This window comes from Cuculus canorus, chromosome 1 (genome assembly GCF_017976375.1).
Source record: "Cuculus canorus isolate bCucCan1 chromosome 1, bCucCan1.pri, whole genome shotgun sequence".
Classification (NCBI taxonomy): Eukaryota; Metazoa; Chordata; class Aves; order Cuculiformes; family Cuculidae; genus Cuculus; species Cuculus canorus.
The window spans coordinates 1,007,299-1,025,651 of record NC_071401.1 but is presented as its reverse complement, the minus strand read 5'-3'; the positions used below and the strand labels follow the sequence as shown (position 1 = coordinate 1,025,651).

General features: G+C 58.5%; 1 protein-coding gene and 1 long non-coding RNA gene across 6 annotated transcripts in view; one reads left to right on the top strand and one right to left on the bottom strand.

Moving 5' to 3' along the window:
* Window positions 1–5,185: 5,185 nt before the first annotated feature.
* On the top strand, window positions 5,186–6,735 carry LOC128853584 (uncharacterized). Of its 4 annotated transcripts, none has more exons than XR_008452188.1 (4): window positions 5,186–5,259; window positions 5,457–5,709; window positions 5,962–6,150; window positions 6,221–6,735. It is a non-coding gene; the product is annotated as an uncharacterized LOC128853584 (long non-coding RNA). The 4 variants fall into 4 exon arrangements; XR_008452191.1 differs by lacking the exon at window positions 5,186–5,259 and having other exon boundaries at window positions 5,402–5,709; window positions 6,221–6,283; window positions 6,533–6,735; XR_008452185.1 differs by lacking the exon at window positions 5,186–5,259 and having other exon boundaries at window positions 5,397–5,709.
* Window positions 6,736–6,996: 261 nt separating this feature from the next.
* The window catches only part of LOC128853581 (beta-arrestin-1), a 31,286-nt gene continuing 19,929 nt past the window's right edge, over window positions 6,997–18,353 (bottom strand). Inside the window, exons 12-17 of one of the 2 annotated variants that reach the window (XR_008452182.1) lie at window positions 17,585–17,668; window positions 13,529–13,552; window positions 12,126–12,196; window positions 9,933–9,984; window positions 7,116–7,770; window positions 6,997–7,052 (exon numbers count right to left, since the gene is read on the bottom strand). Coding sequence is in view for 1 of the 2 variants with exons in the window: in XM_054079298.1 (XP_053935273.1) it covers window positions 7,659–7,770; window positions 9,933–9,984; window positions 12,126–12,196; window positions 13,529–13,552; window positions 17,585–17,668 (343 nt within the window). In the remaining variant the exon portion in view is untranslated. Of the gene's footprint in view, window positions 7,053–7,078; window positions 7,771–9,932; window positions 9,985–12,125; window positions 12,197–13,528; window positions 13,553–17,584; window positions 17,669–18,353 lie in introns of those variants that run through there. The other variant, XM_054079298.1, reaches the window with a different exon arrangement.

Here is an 18,353-nt window from a genome sequence, read left to right as displayed (position 1 = left end):
ACCATGAACCTTTGGGTCCCATTATGAACCTTTGGGTCCCACCATGAACCTTTGGGTCCCACCATGAACCTTTGGGTCCCATTATGAACCTTTGGGTCCCACCATGAACCTTTGGGTCCCACCATGAACCTTTGGGTCCCATTATGAACCTTTGGGTCCCACCATGAACCTTTGGGTCCCACCATGAACCTTTGGGTCCCATTATGAACCTTTGGGTCCCACCATGAACCTTTGGGTCCCATTATGAACCTTTGGATCTCACCATGAACCTTTGGGTCCCACCATGAACCTTTGGGTCCCATTATGAACCTTTGGGTCCCACCATGAACCTTTGGGTCCCACCATGAACCTTTGGGTCCCATTATGAACCTTTGGGTCCCACCATGAACCTTTGGGTCCCTCCGTGGGGCGGTGGTGGTGTCCCCACATCCGTGGGTCGCACACAGCCGCCTCCGCTCCGGATGCCGGAGCTCAACCCAACGGAAAAGGAAAGAGGAACGGCGTTGCCCTCCCCCACCCTTTTCACCCTCCCCCATCCTCGAGGAAAGTTCTGGAAGCTTTGGGGGTCTTCTCCTGACACCAAAAAGAAAAGGACCTTCCAAGAGGTGGAGGTGGTGGGAATGGAGGAGATCCAAAGCCTTTGGAGGAGAATGGGAATGGGGGAACGCGGAGAAGGTTCAACGATGACACTGAGATGTGTGCTGGGGTTGAAGGATCCATAGGGAAGGGATGGATCCATAGGGAAAGGGATGGATCCAGAGGGAAGGGATGGATCCAGAGGGAAGGGATGGATCCATAGGGGAAGGGATGGATCCATAGGGAAGGGATGGATCCATAGGGAAGGGACGGATCCAGAGGGAAGGGATGGATCCATAGGGAAGGGACGGATCCAGAGGGAAGGGATGGATCCATAGGGAAGGGATGGACCCAGAGGGAAGGGATGGATCCAGAGGGGAAGGGATGGATCCATAGGGAAGGGATGGATCCAGGGGGAAGGGATGGATCCAGGGGGAAGGGATGGATCCAGAGGGAAGGGATGGATCCATAGGGAAGGGATGGATCCAGAGGGAAGGGATGGATCCAGGGGGAAGGAATGGACCCAGAGGGGAAGGGATGGATCCAGAGGGAAAGGGATGGATCCAGAGGGAAGGGATGGATCCAGAGGGAAGAGATGGATCCAGAGGGAAGGGATGGATCCAGAGGGAAAGGGATGGACCCAGAGGGAAGGGATGGATCCAGAGGGAAGGGATGGATCCAGGGGGAAGGGATGGATCCAGAGGGAAGGGATGGATGCAGAGGGAAGAGATGGATCCAGAGGGAAGGGATGGATCCAGGGGGAAGGGATGGATCCATAGGGAAAAGGATGGATCCATAGGGAAAGGGATGGATCCAGGGGGAAGGGATGGATCCAGGGGGAAAGGGATGGATCCAGGGGGAAGGGATGGATCCATAGGGAAGGGATGGACCCAGGGGGAAGGGATGGATCCATAGGGAAGGGATGGATCCAGAGGGAAGGGATGGATCCAGAGGGAAAGGGATGGACCCAGAGGGAAGGGATGGATCCAGAGGGAAGGGATGGATCCAGGGGGAAGGGATGGACCCAGAGGGAAGGGATGGATCCAGAGGGAAGGGATGGATCCAGGGGGAAGGGATGGATCCAGAGGGAAGGGATGGATCCAGGGGGAAGGGATGGAAGCAGAGGGAAGGGATGGATCCAGGGGGAAGGGATGGACCCAGAGGGAAGGGATGGATCCAGGGGGAAGGGATGGATCCAGAGGGAAGGGATGGATCCAGGGGGAAGGGATGGATCCAGAGGGAAGGGATGGATCCAGGGGGAAGGGATGGATCCAGGGGGGAAGGGATGGATCCAGAGGGAAGGGATGGACCCAGAGGGAAGGGATGGATACAGAGGGGAAGGGATGGATCCAGGGGGAAGGGATGGATCCAGAGGGGAGGGATGGATCCAGAGGAAAGGGATGGATCCAGAGGGGAAGGGATGGACCCAGAGGGAAGGGATGGACCCAGAGGGAAGGGATGGATCCAGAGGGAAGGGATGGACCCAGAGGGAAGGGATGGATCCATAGGGGAAGGGATGGATCCAGGGGGAAGGGATGGATCCATAGGGGAAGGGATGGATCCAGGGGGAAGGGATGGATCCAGGGGGAAGGGATGGATCCATAGGGGAAGGGATGGATCCAGGGGGAAGGGATGGATCCAGAGGGAAGGGATGGATCCAGGGGGAAGGGATGGACCCAGAGGGAAGGGATGGATCCAGAGGGAAGGGATGGACCCAGAGGGAAGGGATGGATCCAGAGGGAAGGGATGGACTCAGAGGGAAGGGATGGATCCAGAGGGAAGGGATGGATCCAGAGGGAAGGGATGGACCCAGAGGGAAGGGATGGATCCAGAGGGGAAGGGATGGATCCAGGGGGAAGAGATGGATCCATAGGGGAAGGGATGGATCCAGAGGGAAGGGATGGATCCATAGGGGAAGGGATGGATCCAGAGGGAAGGGATGGATCCAGAGGGGAAGGGATGGATCCATAGGGGAAGGGATGGATCCAGAGGGGGAGGGATGGATCCAGAGGGGAGGGATGGATCCAGAGGGAAGGGATGGATCCAGGGGGAAGGGATGGATCCATAGGGGAAGGGATGGATCCAGGGGGAAGGGATGGATCCATAGGGGAAGGGATGGATCCAGAGGGAAGGGATGGATCCAGAGGGGAGGGATGGATCCAGAGGGAAGGGATGGATCCAGGGGGAAGGGATGGATCCATAGGGGAAGGGATGGATCCAGAGGGGAAGGGATGGACCCAGAGGGAAGGGATGGATCCAGGGGGAAGGGATGGATCCAGAGGGAAGGGATGGACCCAGGGGGAAGGGATGGATCCAGAGGGAAGGGATGGATCCAGAGGGGAGGGATGAATCCAGAGGAAAGGGATGGATCCAGAGGGGAAGGGATGGACCCAGAGGGAAGGGATGGATCCAGAGGGAAGGGATGGATCCAGAGGGGAAGGGATGGATCCAGGGGGAAGAGATGGATCCAGGGGGAAGGGATGGATCCATAGGGGAAGGGATGGATCCAGAGGGAAGGGATGGATCCAGAGGGAAGGGATGGATCCAGGGGGAAGAGATGGATCCAGGGGGAAGGGATGGATCCATAGGGGAAGGGATGGACCCAGAGGGAAGGGATGGATCCAGAGGGAAGGGATGGATCCAGGGGGAAGAGATGGATCCAGGGGGAAGGGATGGATCCATAGGGGAAGGGATGGACCCAGAGGGAAGGGATGGATCCAGAGGGAAGGGATGGACCCAGGGGGAAGGGATGGATCCAGGGGGAAGGGATGGATCCAGGGGGAAGGGATGGATCCAGAGGTGTCCCTGCCCATCTCCAGGATGGTCTTTGAGGTCTCTTCCCACCCGGACCATTCCATGGCTCTCAGAGCCTTTGGATATCGGATGGGGACACTCCCACCGCGCTGAGGGACACCTGGAAGGGGTCGTGACCTTTCCACCCTCTCCACCCCCTGTCCCGTTCCTCCCTCGTCCTCTGCTCCGGGATCTCCACCTTCCTGAACTTGGGAAGAGGGTTTCTCCATGGACCCAAGGGTGGGACGTGGTTCCAGGATGGGCAACACACCCACACATGGTGGGTACGTGGCCATGGAATGTTCCTGAGAGGGATCCCGGAGATCCATCCCGATCCCCCCTCAGGAGGAGAAGGTTTGGGAATGTGCTCCACAAACACCGCCTTGAGAAGATCTGGAGAAGGTGGGGTTGGTGGAGAAGGGATGAGCCGTGAGGTCCCCCCCGGGGCACCTTGGCCACCGCTTCCTCCGTGTCTCCTCTCCTCCGGAGGGGATGAGGAACGGAATCTGTGGAGACACCACAACGGTGACATCGGCAGCAGAGGAGAAGGAACCGAAGTTGCTGTGATTGCAAAAGAGGATGGGATTGAGCAACACCACCGGGTGGACTTCTCCGGACTTCCCCTTTCCACCAAAATAGCTCCATCCGACCAACAGATGACCTTGGAGGTCTCCTCCAACCCATTCAGTGACAGTTGGAGTTGATGTTCTTGGAGGTCTCTTCCATCCCAGTGACAGTTGGAGTTGATGACCTTGGAGGTCTCTTCCATCCCAGTGACAGTTGGAGTTGATGATCTTGGAGGTCTCTTCCATCCCTTTCAGTGACAGTTGGAGTTGATGATCTTGGAGGTCTCTTCCATCCCATTCAGTGACAGTTGGAGTTGATGACCTTGGAGGTCTCTTCCATCCCATTGACAGTTGGAGTTGATGACCTTGGAGGTCTCCTCCAACCCTTTCAGTGACAGTTGGAGTTGATGATCTTGGAGGTCTCTTCCATCCCATTGACAGTTGGAGTTGATGACCTTGGAGGTCTCTTCCATCCCATTGACAGTTGGAGTTGATGATCTTGGAGGTCTCTTCCATCCCATTGACAGTTGGAGTTGATGACCTTGGAGGTCTCTTCCATCCCTTTCAGTGACAGTTGATGACCTTGGAGGTCTCTTCCCACCCATCCCATGCCCGGAACCCCCCAGGTCCTCACCCTCTGCCCCCCAGGAGGTCCACGGAGCACTCCGGGGTCGTTCTTTTCCGAGTTTAATAAACTAGAATAATTTATTTGACGGAACACAGAAACATCACAGACGCGGTGGGGAAACTGAGGAAGGAGGGAGCGACCAACAGTACAAAGGAACCACTGTACAAAAAGATGGACCCCCGCTGCCCATCGGCTTCACCCCAAAACCCCCGGGGGGGGCTCAGCCGTTGTCCCCTCGGGACGCGCTCCGATGACAACACTGACGGCGACGGCACAATAAATACGGAGAACGGCGTCTCGGACGGTGTGGGGAGAGCCTCCGGGTGGGGGTGGAGGTTCTCGGGGTTCCTCAGCCCTCTGGAATGAGATGGGGGCGTTGGACCCCCTGGTTTGGGGTGGGATGGAGGTTCTCGGGGTTCCTCAGCCCTCAGGAATGAGATGGGGGCGTTGGACCCCCTGGATTGGGGTGGGATGGAGGTTCTTGGGGTCCCCCAGGACTGAGATGGGGGTTTGGAATCTCCTTTTGGGGTGAAATGAAGGTTCTTGGGGTCCCCCAGGACCGAGATGGGGGTTTGTACCCCCTGGATTGGGGTGGGATGGAGGTTCTTGGGGTCCCTCAGAACTGAGATGGGGGTTCTTGAGGTCCCCCAGGACTGAGATGGGGCGTTTGGAACCTCCTTTTGGGGTGGGATGAAGGTTCTCGGGGTTCCTCAGTTCCCAGAACCGAGATGGGGGCGTTGTACCCCCTGGATTGGGGTGGGATGGAGGTTCTTGGGGTACCCCAGAACAGAGATGGGGGCATTGTACCCCCTGGATTGGGGTGGGATGAAGGTTCTTGGGGTCCCCCAGGACTGAGATGGGGGTTTGGAACCTCCTTTTGGGGTGGGATGGAGGTTCTTGGGGTCCCCCAGGACCGAGATGGGGGTTTGGAACCTCAGTTTTGGGGTGGGATGGAGGTTCTTGGGGTCCCCCAGAACCGAGATGGGGGCGTTGTACCCCCTGGATTGGGGTGGGATGGAGGTTCTTGGGGTTCCCCAGGACTGAGATGGGGCATCTAGAACCTCCTTTTGGGGTGGGATGAAGGTTCTTGGGGTCCCCCAGGACTGAAATGGGGCGTTTGGAATCTCCTTTTGGGGTGGGATGAAGGTTCTTGAGGTCTCCCAGGACCGAGATGGGGGCATTGTACCCCCTGGACTGGGGTGGGATGGAGGTTCTTGGGGTTCCCCGTGACTGAGATGGGGGTTCTTGAGGTCCCCCAGGATCGAGATGGGGGTTTGGAACCTCCTTTAGGGGTGGGATGAAGGTTCTTGAGGTCCCTCAGAACTGAGATGGGGGTTCTTGAGGTCCCCTAGGACCAAGATGGGGGCGTTGTACCCCCTGGATTGGGGTGGGATGGAGGTTCTTGGGGTCCCCCAGGACTGAGATGGGGGTTTGGAACCTCCTTTTGGGGTGGGATGGAGGTTCTTGGGGTCCCCCAGGACCGAGATGGGGGTTTGGAACCTCAGTTTTGGGGTGGGATGGAGGTTCTTGGGGTCCCCCAGAACCGAGATGGGGGCGTTGTACCCCCTGGATTGGGGTGGGATGGAGGTTCTTGGGGTCCCTCAGCTCTCAGGACCGAGAAGGGGGGTTTGTACCCCTGGTTTGGGGTGGGATGGAGGTTCTTGGGGTCCCCCAGGACTGAAATGGGGCGTTTGGAATCTCCTTTTGGGGTGGGATGAAGGTTCTCGGGGTCCCCCAGGACCGAGATGGGGGTTTGGAACCTCCTTTTGGGGTGGGATGGAGGTTCTTGGGGTTCCCCAGGACCGAGATGGGGGTTTGGAACCTCCTTTTGGGGTGGGATGAAGGTTCTTGGGGTCCCTCAGAACTGAGATGGGGGTTCTTGGGGTCCCCCAGAACAGAGATGGGCTGTTTGGAACCTCCTTTTGGGGTGGGATGGAGGTTCTTGGGGTCCCTCAGAACTGAGATGGAGGTTCTTGAGGTCCCCCAGGACCGAGATGGGGGTTTGGAACCTCCTTTTGGGGTGGGATGAAGGTTCTTGGGGTCCCCCAGGACCGAGATGGGGCATTTGAAACCTCCTTTTGGGGTGGGATGAAGGTTCTTGGGGCCACCCAGGACCGAGATGGGGGTTTGGAACCTCCTTTTGGGGTGGGATGAAGGTTCTTGGGGTCCCCCAAGACCGAGATGGGGGTTTGGAACCTCCTTTTGGGGTGGGATGGAGGTTCTTGGGGACCCCCAGAACCGAGATGGGGGCATTGTACCCCCTGGACTGGGGTGGGATGGAGGTTCTTGGGGTTCCCCGTGACTGAGATGGGGGTTCTTGAGGTCCCCCAGGATCGAGATGGGGGTTTGGAACCTCCTTTTGGGGTGGGATGAAGGTTCTTGGGGTCCCTCAGAACCGAGATGGGGGTTCTTGGGGTCCCCCAGGACTCAGATGGGGGTTTGGAACCTCCTTTTGGGGTGGGATGAAGGTTCTTGGGGTCCCCCAGGACCTAGATGGGGGTTCTTGGGGGTCCCTCAGAACCGAGATGGGGGTTCTTGGGGTCCCCCAGGACTCAGATGGGGGTTTGGAACCTCCTTTTGGGGTGGGATGAAGGTTCTTGGGGTCCCCCAGGACTGAGATGGGGGTTCTTGGGGTCCCTCAGAACTGAGATGGGGGTTCTTGAGGTCCCCCAGGACCGAGATGGGTGTTTGGAACCTCCTTTTTGGGGTGAGATGGGGGTTCTTGGGGTGTCCGGACGGAGCCGTCAGGCGGTTCCGGTGGTTCCCGTCCCTCCCATGGATCCCGGAGCCTCTGGAATACCGCACACCGCGCCGGCGACTGCCGAACCGCGCCGTTACCACCACCACCGCCTCTCCCGCTCCGAATCCTTCTCCATCGGCGCCGTCTCCGGATGGGAAAATTCCCCCAACGGAGCCACGGAGGACGCCGGGAAGAGGGTCCGTAGCGCATCGGAGTCGGCGCCGGAGATGATGGAGTGGGAAGGAAGGATCGAGGCGACTGTTGGGAGGGAGGGAAGGGCCGCGGGGACGGCGGAGAGGGATGGGATGGATGGGAATGGAGGGGAATGGAGGGGAATGGAGGGGAATGGACGGCTTTATCTGTCGTTGAGCTGCGGCGAATGGGTGCGTTCGTCCTCATCCTCTTTGTCGTCCTTCACACCTTTGAGGCGTTGGCGCGCAAAGTCCTCGAAGACGATGTCGTCGTCACTGCCGGAGGGAAAGGAAAGGGTTAAAGGAAAAGGGGGGGGGGGGAAACGACTGTGGACGTTCCGGAGGCTCCGAGGACGGATTCGGAGTGGCCCCAAAAAAAATCTTCCGCCCCCCAAAAAAAACGCCCCCCATCCACCCCCCAAAAAAATAACGCCCAGATGGAGGGATTGCTGAGTCAGCAGCTCCGGAGCGATGCATGGAGAGGGATTGCTGAGTCAGCAGCTCCGGAGCGATGGATTGCTGAGTCAGCAGCGATGCATGGAGGGATTGCTGAGTCAGCAGCTCCGGAGCGATGCAGGGAGGGATTGCTGAGTCAGCAGCTCCGGAGTGATGCATGGAGAGGGATTGCTGAGTCAGCAACTCCAGATCGACGTGTGGAGGGATTGCTGAGTCAGCAGCGATGCATAAGTGGAGGGACTGCTGAGTCAGCAGTGACGCAGGGAGGGATTGCTGAGTCAGCAGCGATGCAGGGAGGGATTGCTGAGTCAGCAGCTCCGGAGCGATGCATGGAGAGGGATTGCTGAGTCAGCAGCGATGCATAAGTGGAGGGATTGCTGAGTCAGCAGCGATGCAGGGAGGGATTGCTGAGTCAGCAGCTCCGGAGTGATGCATGGAGGTATTGCTGAGTCAGCAGCGATGCAGGGAGGGATTGCTGAGTCAGCAGGTCCAGAATGATGCGTGGTAGGATTGCTGAGTCAGCAGCGATGCATAAGTGGAGGGATTGCTGAGTCAGCAGCGATGCATAAGTGGAGGGATTGCTGAGTCAGCAGCTCCGGAGTGATGCATGGAGGGATTGCTGAGTCAGTAGCAATGCATGGAGGGATTGCAGCCCCAGGATTGATGATGCACGCAGCGACTGCAGCCCCAAATTGATGCATGCAACTACTGCAGCCCCAGGGTCAATGCATGCAGCGATTGCAGCCCCGGAGTGATGCATGGAGGGATTGCAGCCCCAGGATTGATGCATTCAGCCATTGCAGCCCTGGAGTGATGCATGTGGCAGCTGCAGCGCCGGATCAATGCATGCAGCGATTGCAGCCCCAGGATTGATGCATGGAGGGATTGCTGAGTCAGCAGCGATGCATGGAGGGATTGCAGCCCCGGAGTGACGCGTGCAGCTACTGCAGCCCTGGGATTGACACATGCAGTGATTGCAGCCCTGGATCGATGCATGCAGCGATTGCAGCCCCAGGATTGATGCACGCAGCGACTGCAGCCCCAAATCAATGCCTGTGGCAGTTGCAGTGCCGGATCAATGCACGCAGCGACTGCAGCCCCAGAGTGATGCATGCAGCGATAATTGCAGCCCCAGGATTGATGCATGCAGCAACTGCAGCCCCAGTATTGATGATGCATGGAGGGATTGCAGCCCCGGATCGATGCATGCGGCAGTTGCAGCCCCAGGATCGATGCATGGAGGGATTGCAGCCCCAGGATTGATGCACGCAGCGACTGCAGCCCCAAATCGATGCATACAGCAATTGCAGCCCCAGATCAATGCACGCAGCGATTGCAGCCCCAGGATCAATACATGCAGTGACTGCAGCCCCAGGATTGATGCATGCAACTACTGCAGCCCCAGGGTCAATGCATGCAGCGACTGCAGCCCCAGAGTGATGCATGTGGCAGTTGCAGCCCCAGGGTCAATGCAAGCAGCGACTGCAGCCCCAGAGTGATGCACGGAGGGGTTGCAGCCTCGGGATCGATGATGCATGGAGGAATTGCATCCCCGGATCGATGCATGGAGGGATTGCAGCCCCCGAGGGAACACAGCGCATCCCGAGAGCCGCAGCGCCGCATCCGCCGCAGCGCTGAGGGTTCCCCCAACTCCTTTCCTTCCACCCCAAACCCCGGAGGGGGCTTTAACCCCTTCACCACCACCACCACCACCACCACCACCACCGCCACCGCCGCATCCGCCGCCGCATTCCCTGCGTGAGCGCCCCCCGCCCCCCGCGGCGCTCCTTACTGCGGCTCCTGCGGGGCCTTTGCATGCGGGGAGGGGGCGGCCGTGAGGGGAGGGGCGACAGAAGAGAGACGGTCAACGGGCGACGCAGGAGGTGCGACCGCCACCACCGCAACCACCACCACCACCACCACCGCCACCACCGCCACCACCACCGCAACCGCACCGAACCCCGAAGGCGCCGCGCTCTTACTTGGTGTCCAACTCGATGAGGTTGGTGTCGATGGGAGCGTCGTTCTCCGGAGCTGAAGGAGAGGGGAAACGAAGGGTTAATGGTTGGAGACACCAAAGAACGTGGAGTTCTGGAGGCACCTCCAGCGCTGCAGCTCCACCATTGGAGGTTCTATGGGGTCTGGGATGGACCTTCACCTCATCCCATCCCATAATAGTTGGAGAACGTGGAGCTCCGGAGGCTCCTCCATGGCTGCACCTCCACCGTTGGAGGTTCTGTGGGGTCTGGGATGGACCCTCAGCTCATCCCATCCCATAACAGTTGGAGAACGTGGAGTTCTGGAGGCTCCTCCAGGGCTGCACCTCCACCGTTGGAGGTTCTATGGGGTCTGGGATGGACCTTCACCTCATCCCATCCCATAGTAGTTGGAGAACGTGGAGCTCCGGAGGCTCCTCCACGGCTGCACCTCCACCGTTGGAGGTCCTATGGGGTCTGGGATGGACCCTGAACTCATCCCATCCCATAATAGTTGGAGACACCAAAGAACGTGGAGTTCTGGAGGCTCCTCCAGCGCTGCACCACCACCGTTGGAGGTTCTATGGGGTCTGTGTGGACCCTCAGCTCATCCCATCCCATAATAGTTGGAGACACCAAAGAACGTGGAGTTCTGGAGGCTCCTCCAGCGCTGCACCTCCACCGTTGGAGGTTCTATGGGGTCTGGGATGGACCCTCAGCTCATCCCATCCCATAATAGTTGGAGAACGTGGAGCTCCGGAGGCTCCTCCATGGCTGCAGCTCCACCGTTGGAGGTTCGATGGGGTCTGGGATGGACCTTCACCTCATCCCATCCCATAATAGTTGGAGAACGTGGAGCTCCGGAGGCTCCTCCATGGCTGCACCTCCACCATTGGAGGTTCTATGGGGTCTGTGTGGACCCTCAGCTCATCCCATCCCATAATAGTTGGAGAACGTGGAGCTCCGGAGGCTCCTCCAGCGCTGCACCTCCACCGTTGGAGGTTCTATGGGGTCTGAGATGGACCCTCAGCTCATCCCATCCCATAATAGTTGGAGAACGTGGAGCTCCGGAGGCTCCTCCATGGCTGCACCTCCACCGTTGGAGGTTCTATGGGGTCTGGGATAGACCCTCAGCTCATCCCATCCCATAATAGTTGGAGACACCAAAGAACGTGGAGTTCTGGAGGCACCTCCAGCGCTGCACCTCCACCGTTGGAGGTTCGATGGGGTCTGTGTTGACCCTTCACCTCATCCCATCCCATAATGGTTGGAGAACGTGGAGCTCCGGAGGCTCCTCCACGGCTGCACCTCCACCATTGGAGGTTCGATGGGGTCTGGGATGGACCCACAGCTCATCCCATCCCATAATAGTTGGAGACACCAAAAAACGTGGAGTTCTGGAGATACCTCCAGCGCTGCAGCTCCACCGTTGGAGGTTCTATGGGGTCTGAGATGGACCCTCAGCTCATCCCATCCCATAATAGTAGGAGAACGTGGAGCTCCGGAGGCTCCTCCACGGCTGCAGCTCCACCGTTGGAGGTTCTATGGGGTCTGTGTTGACCCCTCAGCTCATCCCATCCCATAATAGTTGGAGACACCATAAAATGTGGAGCTCCGGAGGCTCCTCCAGCGCTGCACCTCCACCGTTGGAGGTTCTATGGGGTCTGTGTGGACCCTCAGCTCATCCCATCCCATAATAGTTGGAGAACGTGGAGCTCCGGAGGCTCCTCCATGGCTGCACCTCCACCGTTGGAGGTTCTATGGGGTCTGTGTTGACCCTCAGCTCATCCCATCCCATAATAGTTGGAGAACGTGGAGCTCCGGAGGCTCCTCCAGCGCTGCAGCTCCACCGTTGGAGGTTCTATGGGGTCTGTGTTGACCCCTCAGCTCATCCCATCCCATAATAGTTGGAGAACGTGGGGCTCCGGAGGCTCCTCCAGCGCTGCACCTCCACCGTTGGAGGTTCTATGGGGTCTGTGTTGGACCCTCAGCTCATCCCATCCCATAATAGTTGGAGACACCAAAGAACGTGGAGTTCTGGAGACACCTCCATGGCTGCACCTCCACCGTTGGAGGTTCTATGGGGTCTGTGTGGACCCTCAGCTCATCCCATCCCATAATAGTTGGAGAACGTGGAGCTCCGGAGGCTCCTCCACGGCTGCACCTCCACCGCTGGAGGTTCTCAGGTGGGACACTCACCGTCGCGGTGGGGCGGTTCCTCTTTGGGTTTGGGGTGCATCAACGTGAAGGGCAACTCCACCGCAACGTCACTGCAAAGAAGACACCGGAGGTGAAGAACGGGAGGAGAGGACAGCGGCCACGAGGGTGGACAACACCATGGAGTTGGGGAAGGGGTCAGGATGGAAGGACCTCAAAGAGTCTGAGATGATGGAAGGGGTGGAAGGACCTCAAAGAGTCTGAGATGATGGAAGGGGTGGAAGGACCTCAAAGAGTCTGAGATGATGGAAGGGGTGGAAGGACCTCAAAGAGTCTGAGATCATGGAAGGGGTGGAAGGACCTCAAAGAGTCTGAGATGATGGAAGGGGTGGAAGGACCTCAAAGAGTCTGAGATCATGGAAGGGGTGGAAGGACCTCAAAGAGTCTGAGATGATGGAAGGGGTGGAAGGACCTCAAAAAGTCTGAGATGATGGAAGGGGTGGAGGGACCTCAAAGAGTCTGAGATCACGGAATCCCACTGGACCTCAATGGTCCTGGTGGCCTTGGAGGTGGCGTCAAGGCCTGAGGAACATCATCAGCGCCACCGAAATGGTGGTGGGGTGGGACACTCCGGTCACGGAGAAGCCAAGGCCACCATCAGGTTCCTCCAGGAGGAAGTTCTACCTCTTCTACTCGCTGGTGGGTTGTGTCCATCAGCTCCAAAGGGATCTCGTGGGGATGAGGAGCAGCACCAGGAGCTCCACAGGACCTCACGGAGCCACGTGAGGATGGAGACCAGGAAAGGTCTGGAGATGCTCAGCCCCGTGGAGACACCTCCAAGCTCTGCTCCTTGTCCCCACGAGACCTTCTCCACCATCTCCTCCGGTCCAGGATGGAGCAGGAGCCCCACAACTCATCCCAGCGCCATCTCGGAAGGGTTCCTGGCTTCTCCTGAGCTGCTGACCCCAACGGTGGTGGCATCTCAAGGACATCACCTCCTCCTGAACTGCTGACCCCAACGGTGGTGGCATCTCAAGGACATCACCTCCTCCTGAACTGCTGACCCCAATGGTGGTGGCATCTCAAGGACGTCACCTCCTCCTGAACTGGTGACCCCCACAGTGGTGGCATCTCAAGGACGTCACCTCCTCCTGAACTGGTGACCCCCACAGTGGTGGCATCTCAAGGACGTCACCTCCTCCTGAACTGCTGACCCCAATGGTGGTGGCATCTCAAGGACGTCACCTCCTCCTGAACTGGTGACCCCAATGGTGGTGGCATCTCAAGGACATCACCTCCTCCTGAGCTGCTGACCCCAATGGTGGTGGCATCTCAAGGACATCACCTCCTCCTGAACTGGTGACCCCCACAGTGGTGGCATCTCAAGGACGTGTGAGGCGACGGGGAGAGGGAGGTGGTGGTGGGGCGGTGGCCGTGGCGCTTACCTGGACGCGAGGTCTCCCAGGAGGCTGTTGAGGGTCAAAGGAGACAACGCCTCAGTCCACGTCCCTCGAGAAAATGGGACCGTCCCTCCCAACGGAGGTCCCCAAAACGCCCCAACGGAGGTCCCAAAATGCCCCAATGGAGGTCCCAAAATGCCCCAATGGAGGTCCCCAAAATGCCCCAACGGAGGTCCCCAAAATGCCCCAATGGAGGTCCCAAAATGCCCCAATGGAGGTCCCAAAACGCCCCAATGGAGGTCCTCAAAATGCCCCAATGGAGGTCCCAAAATGCCCCAATGGAGGTCCCCAAAATGCCCCAATGGAGGACCCCAAAACGCCCCAATGGAGGTCCCAAAATGCTCCAATGGAGGTCCCAAAATGCCCCAATGGAGGTCCCCAAAATGCCCCAACGGAGGTCCCAAAATGCCCCAATGGAGGTCCCCAAAATGCCCAATGGAGGTCCACAAAATGCCCCAACGGAGGAACCAAAATGCCCCAACGGAGGTCCCAAAATGCCCCAATGGAGGTCCCAAAATGCCCCAATGGAGGTCCCCAAAACGCCCCAATGGAGGTCCCAAAACGCCCCAATGGAGGTCCCAAAATGCCCCAATGGAGGTCCCAAAACGCCCCAATGGAGGTCCCCAAAATGCCCCAATGGAGGTCCCAAAACGCCCCAATGGAGGTCCCAAAACGCCCCAACGGAGGAACCAAAACGCCCCAATGGAGGTCCCAAAATGCCCCAATGGAGGTCCCCAAAATGCCCCAATGGAGGTCCCAAAACGCCCAATGGAGGTCCCAAAATGCCCCAACGGAGGTCCACAAAATGCCCCAACGGAGGAACCAAAATGCCCCAACGGAGGTCCCCAAAATGCCCCAATGGAGGTCCCAAAATGCCCCAATGGAGGTCCCAAAATGCCCCAACGGAGGTCCACAAAATGCCCCAACGGAGGTCCCAAAATGCCCCAACGGAGGTCCACAAAATGCCCCAACGGAGGAACCAAAATGCCCCAATGGAGGTCCCCAAAATGCCCCAATGGAGGTCCCAAAACGCCCCAATGGAGGTCCCAAAATGCCCCAATGGAGGTCCCAAAATGCCCCAAAGGAAGTCCCCAAAATGCCCCAATGGAGGTCCCAAAATGCCCCAACGGAGGTCCCACAACGCCCCAATGGAGGTCCCAAAATGCCCCAACGGAGGTCCCCAAAATGCCCCAATGGAGGTCCCAAAATGCCCCAATGGAGGTCCCAAAATGCCCCAATGGAGGTCCCAAAATGCCCCAACGGAGGTCCCAAAATGCCCCAATGGAGGTCCCAAAATGCCCCAACGGAGGTCCCAAAATGCCCCAATGGAGGTCCCCAAAATGCCCCAATGGAGGTCCCAAAATGCCCCAACGGAGGTCCCAAAATGCCCCAATGGAGGTCCCCAAAATGCCCCAATGGAGGTCCCCAAAATGCCCCAACGGAGGTCCCAAAATGCCCCAATGGAGGTCCCAAAACGCCCAATGGAGGTCCCAAAATGCCCCAACGGAGGTCCCAAAAAGCCCCAACGGAAGTCCCCAAAATGCCCCAACGGAGGTCCCCAAAACGCCCCAATGGAGGTCCCCAAAACGCCCCAATGGAGGTCCCAAAACGCCCCAACGGAGGTCCCCAAAATGCCCCAATGGAGGTCCCCAAAACGCCCCAACGGAGGTCCCAAAATGCCCCAATGGAGGTCCCAAAATGCCCCAACGGAGGTCCCAAAATGCCCCAATGGAGGTCCCAAAATGCCCCAATGGAGGTCCCCAAAATGCCCCAACGGAAGTCCCCAAAATGCCCCAATGGAGGTCCCCAAAATGCCCCAATGGAGGTCCCGAAATGCCCCAATGGAGGTCCCAAAATGCCCCAATGGAGGTCCCCAAAACGCCCCAACGGAGGTCCCAAAATGCCCCAATGGAGGTCCCAAAATGCCCCAATGGAGGCCCCAAAATGCCCCAAAGGAAGTCCCCAAAATGCCCCAATGGAGGTCCCAAAACGCCCAATGGAGGTTCCCAAAATGCCCCAATGGAGGTCCCCAAAATGCCCCAATGGAGGTCCCCAAAATGCCCCAAAGGAAGTCCCCAAAATGCCCCAATGGAGGTCCCAAAACGCCCAATGGAGGTTCCCAAAATGCCCCAATGGAGGTCCCCGAAATGCCCCAATGGAGGTCCCCAAAATGCCCCAATGGAGGTCCCCAAAATGCCCCAACGGAAGTCCCCAAAATGCCCCAATGGAGGTCCCCAAAATGCCCCAATGGAGGTTCCCAAAATGCCCCAATGGAAGTCCCCAAAATGCCCCAATGGAGGTCCCAAAACGCCCAATGGAGGTCCTCAAAACGCCCCAACGGAGGTCCCAAAATGCCCCAATGGAGGTCCCAAAATGCCCCAATGGAGGCCCCAAAATGCCCCAATGGAGGTCCCCAAAATGCCCCAATGGAGGTCCTCAAAACGCCCCAACGGAGGTCCCAAAATGCCCCAACGGAGGTCCCAAAACGCCCCAATGGAGGTCCCAAAAGGCCCCAATGGAGGTCCTCAAAACGCCCCAACGGAGGTCCCCAAAATGCCCCAACGGAGGTCCCAAAACGCCCCAATGGAGATCCCAAAATGCCCCAATGGAGGTCCCAAAACGCCCCAACGGAGGTCCCCGAAATGCCCCAACGGAGGTCCCCAAACGCCCCAACGGAGGTCCCAAAACGCCCCAATGGAGGTCCCCAAAATGCCCCAACGGAGGTCCCAAAATGCCCCAATGGAGGTTTCAAAACGCCCCAATGGAGGTCCAAAATGCCCCAATGGAGGTCCCAAAACGCCCCAATGGAGGTCCCCAAACGCCCCAACGGAGGTCCCAAAATGCCCCAATGGAGGTCCAAAATGCCCCAATGGAGGTCCCAAAACGCCCCAATGGAGGTCCCCAAAATGCCCCAATGGAGGTCCCCAAAATGCCCCAATGGAGGTCCAAAATGCCCCAATGGAGGTTTCAAAACGCCCCAATGGAGGTCCCCAAAATGCCCCAATGGAGGTCCCAAAATGCCCCAATGGAGGTCCCCAAAATGCCCCAATGGAGGTCCCAAAACGCCCCAATGGAGGTCCCCAAAACGCCCCAATGGAGGTCCCAAAATGCCCCAATGGAGGTCCCCAAAACGCCCCAATGGAGGTCCCCAAAATGCCCCAATGGAGGTCCCAAAACGACCCAACGGAGGTCCCAAAACGCCCCAATGGAGGTCCCCAAAACGCCCCAATGGAGGTCCCAAAACGCCCCAATGGAGGTCCCAAAACGCCCCAATGGAGGTCCCCAAAATGCCCCAATGGAGGTCCCAAAATGCCCCAATGGAGGTCCCGAAATGCCCCAACGGAGGTCCCCAAAATGCCCCAATGGAGGTCCCAAAACGCCCCAACGGAGGTCCCAAAATGCCCCAATGGAGGTCCCAAAATGCCCCAATGGAGGTCCCAAAACGCCCCAATGGAGGTCTCAAAATGCCCCAATGGAGGTCCCAAAACGCCCCAATGGAGGTCCCCAAAATGCCCCAATGGAGGTCCCAAAATGCCCCAACGGAGGTCCCAAAACGCCCCAATGGAGGTCCTCAAAATGCCCCAATGGAGGTCCTCAAAATGCCCCAATGGAGGTCCTCAAAACGCCCCAACGGAGGTCCCAAAATGCCCCAACGGAGGTCCCAAAATGCCCCAATGGAGGTCCCAAAACGCCCCAATGGAGGTCCCCAAAACGCCCCAATGGAGGTCCCCAAAATGCCCCAATGGAGGTCCCAAAATGCCCCAACGGAGGTCCCAAAACGCCCCAATGGAGGTCCTCAAAATGCCCCAATGGAGGTCCTCAAAATGCCCCAATGGAGGTCCTCAAAACGCCCCAACGGAGGTCCCAAAATGCCCCAATGGAGGTCCCAAAATGCCCCAACGGAGGTCCCAAAATGCCCCAATGGAGGTCCCCAAAATGCTCCAATGGAGGTCCTGAATCGCCCCAATGGAGGCCCCAAAATGCCCCAACGGAGGTCCCAAACCCCGCGGAGCCCCAGAGGAGAAGGTCCCCGTGACTCACCCTCCTCGGGACACCACCAGCTTCACCTTCACCTTATAGGAGACGATGATGCCCAAGATCTCCTTGTTGGCTCCATCCCTCAACCTGGTGGGAGAGGGAGGTGGACATCAGCCACGGGGCGGCCACGGCCACCGGCCCTGAGGTCCTCCGAGGAGTTCCCACCACCAGATCACTGCCCAGAGCAGAGGTGGCAGCTCCAGCCCTGGGTGGAGGGGTTGAAGGCCACGTTGGATGGAGCTCAGAGCCCTGGATGGGCTTGGAGGAACCTTCCCACCCAACCCATGGGCCCAGGAGGACCTCAAGGCCACGTTGGATGGAGCTCAGAGCCCCGGATGGGCTTGGAGGAACCTTCCCACCCAACCCATGGGCCCAGGAGGTCCTCAAGGCCACGTTGGATGGAGCTCAGAGCCCCGGATGGGCTTGGAGGAACCTTCCAACCCAACCCATGAGTCCAGGAGGTCCTCAAGGCCACGATGGATGGAGCTCAGAGCCCCGGATGGGCTTGGAGGAACCTTCCCACCCAACCCATGGGCCCAGGAGGTCCTCAAGGCCACGATGGATGGAGCTCAGAGCCCCGGATGGGCGTGGAGGAACCTTCCAACCCAACCCATGGGCCCAGGAGGACCTCAAGGCCACGTTGGATGGAGCTCAGAGCAATCAGAAGGTGGTGGTGATGGAACCGGATGGGTTTGGAGGTCCATCATCTCCTCCAGCATTGTCCCTGGAGCAGGAGATGGACGCCCACCAAGGCTTGGTCCTTCTCCTGGGT